We start from the raw sequence: 10,000 nt of genomic DNA on the forward strand, positions 1-10,000 counted from the left end.
TTCCTCCCAGAGGGTCGGCTGGCAGCTCCGCGGGGCAGCGCCTCAGTGAGTACGGCGGTAAACAAGGAACCCGGCCTCTCGAATGACCAGGATACGACGGGGCCAGCGCCTCAGGATACAGCTTCCGTCGTTCCGAACGCACGAAACAAACCTGGCCATTCAAGACCCCGGTGTGAACAGTGATGACAACAAACTTCAGAGTCATTTGGGGCTTTGTGATCTCCGAATATCAGAATTCAGGGTTTCAATTCACACGGTTCATCCAATTCATCCTGTCGGCGATGAGAGGATGACTTCTCTCCTTTGTGGCTTTTGTTGCGCCTGACATCCAACCCGGTCTGGTTTTGGAGGGTTGAGGGGAGCAGGGTTCCCCTTGCACACTGGGCTTTTTTTCACTTTTGCTTTTTTTCTATGTGGAGTTCCCACCATACCGATGGTCTGAAAAGAACTGTAATGTTGTCATGTTGTGTTTTTATATCGATATACGGTATTTGTCACTGTTTACGCCTGTTAGTTGTCTGGATGTTTGCAAATAATGTTTTGTGTTTTCCGTTGATAGGTCATGAAACCTCAAGAGGCAGAACTTGTCACCGAAATCTCCAAGGTATCCACTCCCTCATTATGCAGTGAGCCCAGGCGTCATTAAACGCACCGCTCACAACCAGTTTAAACTGATAGATGGAGAGAAGGATAGAAGGATGGATAGATAGATAGAAAGATGGATGGATGGATGGATGGATGGACGGCTTATCCATCCCCAGAGATAGAATGCAGTGTCTCAGCAGCTCACACCAAAAAACAATAGGAAGTGAAATACTAACAAACAGAATAAAATTATGAAAATTAAAAGTGTCGATATTTGGAAAAAAAAAAAAGGGAAATATACAATAAAACTCACCGATGACTTAAAACAATAAAATATGGCAGGACAATGGAAAACAAACATGGAAAATGTAGGCGGTAAAGCACAGTGTTGACAACAAGCCTAAAAACCCCAAACGAAAATGAGCTCAAATGAATAAATGAACGGAGTCGAAATCCACCACCATGTGTTTGTTCCCCCTCCCAGCTGCAATGCATGGTGTCGGAGCTGAAGACGGGCTTCTCCAGCGCCATGCTGGAGCTCGGTAAGATCCAGCACGGGGACTCGTTCGTCAGGGAGGAGCTGGAGGAGAACCGGAGGAGCTGCCGCAAGAAGGCGCTGCGCCTGGAGGTCCTGGTGGAGGCTCTACGGGTGAGAGGCAGCCTCGGGTGCACGGTGCCGTACATACACGTTAATGAGCACGCCCGTCCTTTACACGCGCACGTTTCTTACGTATAAGCGCTTGAACCTGACTCACACCCGGTCCGACGGACAACAAGAACAAGCCCCGAAGTGTCCATTCACTCCTACGGAGAGTTGGGTTCCACGCTTGGCAAACGCCGTATGAAGGAAGTTTTGAACTCTCATTCAGTGAAAATGGCAGACGTCCAGCTAAAACAAGCGCTCCCATTTTTCCGGGCGTATTTTGTGACGCGAAACCCAGACGCGGTTCATCAGACGGCCACTAGGGGCGGAGGACCCGGCGGTCGGCTGCGTATACGGATTTGGTGTGAAGCGAGCATTAGAGAAAGCATATATAATGTAATAGAGTTTAAAAATCATTCGCTGAGGAATGATCAGGATCTTTCAAAGTCTAAATTGATCAAGACCCAAATATGAAATGAGTATAATATTTAACTTTTTGAATTGTATTTGCTTCTATTTATTGTTGCTATTTGATTGCCTTCTATTGATGTAAAGTACTTGGAGTTGTATATGCAGGGTTTATTATTTCGGGGATCGCGACCCGCGACGCTGCTTTTCTTTTTCTACAAGTGAGTCTGTGTTTTTTACAACTAGTCTAGTCTGCAGACATTTTTTGTTTATTGGCCTCGTGAGTGCAAATATCAGCCCGATTAATCGGTCGACCACTAGTCAGAGGTCATGACATTGAAGGACTTTAATACTTTTACTTGCGCAGAATGTTGGATAGAGGGCTATTTCACCACACTACTCAATAGTATACTATTGCATTAGGATATAAGTACTTTTTATACATTGTTGCAGCATGATATTGCATGTTATAATAGGTAACATGTATGTGTTATATCTTTATGACTGAAATTGCACATTGATTCGGGTGTGCACTGTACGCTTCATGGCTCATTTCTGGTCAAATCGTGAGACACATAAACAAAGCGAACATGCGGTTAATTCAGCAACCTACTGTAGTTAAGGTGGCGTTTTGTCGTCCCCAGGAGGAGCTGGGAGTGATGCAGGGTCAGATCCTACAGCTTTACAGCAGCAGCAGCAGCTCACAGCGAGCGCAGCAGGAGGAAGGAGGCTCCAAGCCCAAGCAGATGGAAAGGTACAAACATATGTGGAATGAATCATACCGTCATGAGGGTAAAATACATCTATTTCCAGCACAAACAGGATCTAGATCAGATGTAACCTCCTCCTGATGTACGTCTCACTGCAAATAATGTTAGATCGGTATTTACACTTTGCATTCATGTCATATTGCTGTTTGTCCAAGCCATTGAATCCATTATCATTGTATTGTTTTATCTATTTTTGTTTTGTTTGTCTATTTTAATCGTATTTTTTCAGTCTATTTGAGTTTAATTTTGTACTTTTTTTATTGTGTTTTTTTTGTATTTGTATTCATTTATCAATTATTCTTATTATTTATCTTATATGTATTATTTAAAAAGCACTTTGTGAACTTTGTGTCCAAATAGCACTTCATAAATAAAGTTGATTATTATGATGATGATGATGATGATTATTATTATTATCATTATTATCATTATTATCATTATTATTATTATTATTATATTACATTACTGTTAATGCAGGATGGCTTGCTCGTCTATTATGAAGGGAACAGGAATATGGCAGTGAGTGCGTCTCATTGTGGTTCTAAAAAAGGAATATCTGCTGACATGTTGTTATTGCATTGTGTTGTCTGTTGTGTCAGTGATTCAGGGGAGTGTGTCGGGGGACGGACCGGGTGTCAGTGTTGTCCCCCTGCCCCAGCGTCCACGCCCAGGGGGAGGGCGCTGCTCCACTGCTTCCTGCAGGGACTCAGAGCGGGACTGTGTGAACAGACAGGTGAGACCACTCCGTCTGTAGCGGCTGGATGTCTGTAGTGTGAAACTGTCTGTAGTGTGAACTGTCTGTAGTGTGTACTGTCTGTAGTGTGTACTGTCTGTAACATCTGGACGTCTGTAGTGTGTACTGTCTGTAGTGTGTACTGTCTGTAGGGTCTGGACGTCTGAAGTGTGTACTGTCTGTAGTGTGAACTGTCTATAGTGTGTACTGTCTGTAGTGTTTGCTGTTTGTCGTGTGTGATGTCTGTAGTGTCTGGACGTCTGTAGTGTGTACTGTCTCTAGTGTTTGCTGTTTGTCGTGTGTGCTGTCTGTAGTGTGTACCGTCTGTAGCGTGTTCTGTCTGTAGTGTCTGGACGTCTGTAGTGTGTACTGTCTGTAACATCTGGACATCTGTAGTGTGTACTGTCTGCAGTGTGTACTGTCTGTAGTGTAAACTGTCTGCAGCATGTACTGTCTGTATTGTGAACTGTCTGTAATGTCTGGACGTATGTAATGTGTACTGTCTATAGTGTGTACTGTCTGTAGTGTGTACTGTCTGTAGTGTGTACTGTCTGTAGTGTGTACTGTCTGTAGTGCGTACTGTCTGTAGTGTGAACTGTCTGCAGCGTGTACTGTCTGTAGTGTGTACCGTCTGCAGTGTGTACTGTCTGTAGTGTGTACTGTCTGTAGTGTCTGCTGTCTGCAGTGTGTACTGTCTGTAGTGTGAACTGTCTGCAGCGTGTACTGTCTGCAGTGTGTACTGTCTGTAGTGTCTGGATGTCTGTAGTGTGAACTGTCTGTAGTGTGAACTGTCTGTAATAGTAATAACAGTAGTAATAGCAGTAATTGTAGTAACAGTAGTAATAGTAGTAATAGTAATAACAGAATTTATAGTAGTAAGAGTAATAATAATAATGATAGTGGTAATAGTAGTAATAGTAATAACAGTAGTAATAGTAATAACAGTAGTTATAGTAGTAATATTAGTACCATTAGTAATAGTAGTAATAGTAATAACGGTAGTAATAGTAGTAATAGTAATAACAGTAGTAATAGTAGTAGTAGTAATAGTAGTAATAGTACTAGTATTGTTACTGCAGGGTCTCAGCATCAGGGTTTCACTCGTTAACTTGGTGAAATAGAAACTCTTTGGTTTTCCACCACTTGTCGCCATTTTCCTCCTAAACGTTGGGAACTGAACCAGACGACTTGTCCCTGAGCTCCCGTCAGTGCGCCGCCGCCGCCGCCGCAATGTTGTACGAAATATGACATGAAGCATTGTTTGTGTGCAGACGCTCGTCAGCAGGTGTTGATGCAGCTGCTCCACTCGGAGTGGGAGTACGTCTCCGCCCTGAACCACATCCACGACACGTGCGGGACGGCGCCGGCCCAGCAGCCGCAGTGAGCGTTTTGCCTCTTAGCGGGTAGAGGGAAGGAGAGAAACCCTAACGTTGCGCTGGGAGGTTTAACCGCGCTCTGCTCACGAAGCACGGCTGTCACCAGAGGACAGCAAAGATCAGAAGGAGATTCTGTCTAAATCGGCGAGTTTGTTGTGCAGGTGTCCAGATGTAAAAGTAAAGATGAAAACAAAAATGTGAAAAAATAAAAAATAAATAAATGTAATACTATTACTTTTATTATTATTAACCCTAGAACCCAAACCTAACCCTGTTACTATGATGATGATGACGATGATGATTATTATTGTTTTTTTAATGTTTAATGTTTTTTTCTAAATTCAGGTTTTGACAGCCGTAGCCCGATCTGACCTCTGACCCGCTCTGACCTTTTTCCACCCAGTCAGACGTACCTGAGGTTCGTGGAGCAGATGCTGCAGCGTCACCTCCTGTTCAGGAACACGCTGCAGGAGCGTCTCTCCGCCCAACACTGGAAGTCCCTGATCGGAGACATCCTGGTGCAGCTCATCGGCCACAACGATGTGAGTGAATGGATGGTAAAGAATAAATAACAAAAAACATGGAAACATTCAAAACCAACATGTTTTAAGATGATAATAATAATAACAACAACAACAACAACAACAACAACAACAACAATAACAATAATAATAAATAAATAATTAAAAATATATAATAATAATAAATAAATAATGATAATAATGATGATAATAATAAATAAATAGTAATAAGAATAAAATAATAATAATAATAATAATAATAATAAAAATAATACTAATAACAACAACTTTTGAGGAATAGAGATTATTATTTGTTTGTTGTTTAATTGAAAGTCTATTTTGTTGTATGTCCTGTTCCTGTCCTGTATATCTGATAAAATGTCCAATTCCAAATGTCCAATGTAAAAATCCAAATAATAATAATTATGTTTAAGGAAAGGCTGTTTTTATTTATATATTTTGCACTTTTTATCTGTGTTTGTACACCACGTATAAATCAGACCATGGTCCTAACGATATGAGAGCCTATGCAGTATATTGAAAAGTGTTTCCCAATCTTCCACAGGCTTCTTTCAGCGACATGTATGTGGGATACACAAGCAGTCTGATGGCGTTCCTCTCACTGGAGCTCAACAGAGTCAGTCCACCAGAGAACACGCACAGAAAACAGGTAAATATTATATATTATATATTATATATTTATTATACCCATTCTGTCTCCATTAGGAGCGTGAACATTAGCTGTATCCTTTTCTTAATTACTTAAATATATATTATATTAATTGTTAAGTACATTTTTATTTGTAAATTCATAGACAACTATTGGGGTTAATGGATCAATGATTGAAAATCATTTGCTGAGGAATAATTGTGATCCTGCGAGGTCTAAATTCAGGACCCAAAACCTAAACTGAAGCATTTTTTGTTTTGTTTAAATGCATTTTGTTTGTTTGACTTTTTGGATTTTTTTTTTATTACTATTTTAAAAGTGTTATAAAAAATAAAGTTATTATTAGCCAAGGCCCCTTTATTTACAGCATATTTGGAGCATTTCATACACAAAGGCACTTCATGGGGCTTCACATAGTGCATCAAATACTTTCAGAATTAAATAGATAAAACACAATTAAAATAGATGGATAAAAAGAGGAAAATATATTAAAATGTCAAAGAATAAAATGCATAAAAAATAATAAAAATCAAAGTTAATTTCTCGGCAGTGCAGAACAAAATAATTTTAAGAAAAGTGGTAGGAGTTTCATGACTAAGATATTATTATTATTATTATTATTATTGTCATTGTTATTATTGTTATTAATGTTATTATACTGTAATTATAGTGATAGTAGATGATTCATCATTCCTTTCATCTTAATTACTGTATAATAATATATATTTTGATAACTTCCTAAAATGACAGGATGGCCAGGTGGAGAAGGCGGAGGTGAAGGTGCTTTCCCTGCTGCTGGCACCCGTGTCGCGCGTCCACAGTTACCTGAGTCACATCCAGGTGAGTCACGACAACACGGCCATCGATGCCTTCACCAAACCACCAATTCAAAGCTGAGGTGACTCACGGATCATGGACTCGGTGTCATCTTAAATCTAAAATTAAATCAATGAAGGTTTGTGTGTTTGGACGCCTGCAGTGAGCCTCTCCTACAAACAGCCATCTGGCCTTTTCTGGGCGTGACTCATTCCTTACAATTTGCCCCTTTATTGACGAAGATCCAAAGCTGCACTGATCCATTTGCCAAATGTGTAAAACACGTCAGGACGTTGAGGGGTCCAGCTGGCCGAGAAGCATTTAAGAGGATAAAATAGAATTCTGATTAAAAAATAGTTATTAATTTGGTTAGTTAGTTGAAATAGCAAAAATATTATTGATTAAATATTATATTTATAGAAACAATTGGAGAAAAAATAAGAAATTATTATACAATTGTAATATTATGGTTAAACAATAATAATTTGTTATCATTAGTATTATTAATAGTAACAATAAAATAACAATAATGAGAAAATATTGTCTATCATTATTGAAAATCATTAAATTATGAATGTATGAAACTTAACACTATTATTGCGTAAAATAAGCACTTTGTACTTTCAAATAAGTAACTTTGTTGTTGTTAGAAAGGTTCCGGCGGTTTCGTTCAGCATTGGACAATGTTCTACCGTTTTTTTAACTCACAATTGACCGCTGTGTGGTGTATAGCGTACAGCGCATATCGCGTCCCTAGTTACCGCGTCATCCGGGTCAGAGGTCAGAGGTTAAGAGCGAGAGTTCGGAGCAAACGTGTCCCAACGGCAATACGTCCCGGTCTTTACTGTTGTGCGTCACTGACGAGAAACCCCACACACACACACGCGCACGCATGCACGCATAAATGCATATTTGTATCAGAAGGAATATACCACCTTCGTTGGATTAAAGCAGCTGAAGGCAGCTCCAGGCCTCCATGCACTTAGACTTGATGCCCCGGGGGCAGATACTGCATGAACTGAACCGACACCAAACCCCTACAGCCCGTCACAGAGTCCTCCTCTCCGGCTGTTAAAGTGATACTCCACTTTTTGTCAAGCTCACTGCAAAGGCCGCAGAGGGGATCAGCTAGCCGAGCTGCTGTGAAATCCTCCGAAACTGGAGTAAACTGGACTCAGGTTTATGCGCGATAAATAAAACAAAACAATAAACAGAAAAGGCCAGCTTTGAAAGCGGTGACGTTGATGACCTTGTTTTGAACCCTCCGTGGTCCTCCACCTCCCAGAGCCTGCTGCAGTGGACGGGCAAGGAGCACCCGGACTGCAGCCTCCTGCTGGGCTCGGAGCGGGCGCTGCGGGCCACGCTGTCCCGCTGCCACGCCCTCCTGGAGGAGGACGCGCGCTGGGAGGACGAGGAGGCCGCCGTGCACAGGTTCCAGCTCGGAGGCTGCAGCCTCGCTCTAACACTAACCCTTTCATCAAACCTAAACCCTAACCCCGAAATCCTAACCACAGGGGGTAATCACAGAGGGTATAGAACTACGCTGGAGAGCTGATTCCATAATAATAATAATATTTGTGCAGGCAATGTGTACATGCAAATCAGAATGCATTACATTAATAGAATATAATAACATGAAATAATAATAAAAAAACAAAAACAAGCCCAAGCCATTTAATAAAAACAAATTCAAGCTCATATAATTATAAATAATAATAATAATAATGATAAATAACAATTCTATTAAAGGCTCTTTTTTCAATTAATGCTAAATGATCAGAGATTTTCAATGTGTGGAATGAAAACATGATTTATTATGTGATGGAACTGTGCGACACTACAGTATATTTCCACCAGGTGGGGGTGGTTTGCTGATAAAGTAAAAAATAAAATGTAAAATAATATACTATGCTTGTATGCCCCGTGGTGTTTTGGGTTTTGTAACGAGCGTTATTCCCCTGTGATTAAGCTGCTCTGGTTCACATGCGGCCTGCGTGTCCTGCTGCTGTGGGAGACGCCACAGAGAGAGTCAGAGCGGAGATGCAGGTCACGGGTGAGTGTCGCACATGGTAAGGCAGTCTATTTAAAAAGTCCACCTTGATCTTCTTGGAAATTCTCTCTTAAATATAGAAACATTGGAAATATGTCTTAATGTCAGCAGAATAATAATAATAATATTAAAGGTGGCTTTTTATTGAGCCTGACTACTATTTAGACTATTCACTGAGGCTGGTATCAATCTATTCTTGGCCACGCCCTGCTCCTTAATAGCCCTCTATTTAACTCCAGTTTGAACTGGAATTGTTTCGTTTTTGATCGCTCATAGCAGCAATCACCTCAATTGCCTTCATTGGAGCAAGAGATTTATATATATATATTTTTTTTTAAATCAATTTATGCCCAGATTTCCTCACCCAGTCAGGGTATTTGAACCACGAGCCTGTCACCTTCTTCCCTCTCCACAGAGACGGGCAGCAGGGCGGCGGCCTTGCCAACGGCTGCCCCAGCTTGAATCTGGAGTGCTGGTCCTGCAGCCCGGTGCGGAGGGATCGGCTCCCGCAGAACAAGTCGGCCCTCGACTGCGGCCACGACTCCTACCACCACGGGGGCCTGTGCTCCCTCCAACCCTCCGATGCCCATGGCTGCGGGGAGAACAGCGACTCGGGGCAGGGCACCTTCAGCCAGCCCACGGGCAAGGGCACCAACGAGCCGGAGAGCGGCCGCAGCCACGACGACTGCGAGACCGACCCGGACGACACCTCCGCCTTCGACTACTCCTCCGTCACCTCCTGCAGCCCCGACGGCACCCTGCGCATGGGCATGGCGCCCAGCAACAGCGGTGAGGAAGAGGAGGAGGAGGAGGAGGAGGACAGCCAAGTGCCGGTGCTCCTCAAACCCTCCTACAAACTGCAGCAGCTGAAGGAGGCGCCCAGGGAGCGGACGGTGTGCCTGAGGTGGCAGATCCCCAGGCTGACGCCGCAGCCCCCGCCCAGGAGCCCGGCCGGGCCGTGTGCGGAGGGCGCCACGCCTTGCCTGGTCAGCTCCTACGGCAAGCGTCTGGTCAGCATCCGGAAGGGATCACCGCCACTCCATCCTAAAAGTGCCTTCAGGCCCATCTGGGATGACCCGTCCAAGCAGGTACCGTCCTACATCCCAGTGGTTTGCTTGTTGGTCACGAATATAAAAGTCATCTTTGTGGTAGTGTCCTGTTGAGGGCTTCAAGAACCCTAACAGAACCCTCCTGACACCCTACCAGACCCTTCTAGCTCCCTCCTGGCACCCTACCAGACCCTACTTTCACCCTACCAGACCCTATTAGCACCCTATCAGTACCCTCTTGGCACCCTCTCAGTATGCTCCTGGCACCCTCGCAACACCCTATCAGTACTCTACCAGCACCCTACCAATGCCCTACAAGTACTACAAACCTACAAGTATACTACCAAATCCCAACTAGTACCATACCAGTAACCTACTA

The 10,000-nt window shown here is 42.9% G+C and overlaps 1 protein-coding gene across 1 annotated transcript in view; it reads left to right on the forward strand.

Annotated features, from left to right (window-relative positions):
• Positions 1-562: 562 nt before the first annotated feature.
• Positions 563-10,000, forward strand: part of LOC307239354 (uncharacterized protein) — a gene marked incomplete at its 5' end in the record, with an annotated part of 10,325 nt that continues 887 nt past the window's right edge. The window contains 11 exons of the mRNA XM_080012712.1: positions 563-604; positions 1,070-1,234; positions 2,281-2,390; positions 3,006-3,139; positions 4,411-4,519; positions 4,919-5,057; positions 5,602-5,706; positions 6,457-6,546; positions 7,808-7,953; positions 8,492-8,575; positions 8,988-9,660. Of these exons, the coding sequence (XP_079868838.1) occupies positions 563-604; positions 1,070-1,234; positions 2,281-2,390; positions 3,006-3,139; positions 4,411-4,519; positions 4,919-5,057; positions 5,602-5,706; positions 6,457-6,546; positions 7,808-7,953; positions 8,492-8,575; positions 8,988-9,660 (1,797 nt within the window). The remainder of the gene's footprint in view (positions 605-1,069; positions 1,235-2,280; positions 2,391-3,005; positions 3,140-4,410; positions 4,520-4,918; positions 5,058-5,601; positions 5,707-6,456; positions 6,547-7,807; positions 7,954-8,491; positions 8,576-8,987; positions 9,661-10,000) is intronic.

Source organism: Zeus faber (genome assembly GCF_960531495.2).
Source record: "Zeus faber genome assembly, chromosome: 13".
Taxonomy (NCBI): domain Eukaryota; kingdom Metazoa; phylum Chordata; class Actinopteri; order Zeiformes; family Zeidae; genus Zeus; species Zeus faber.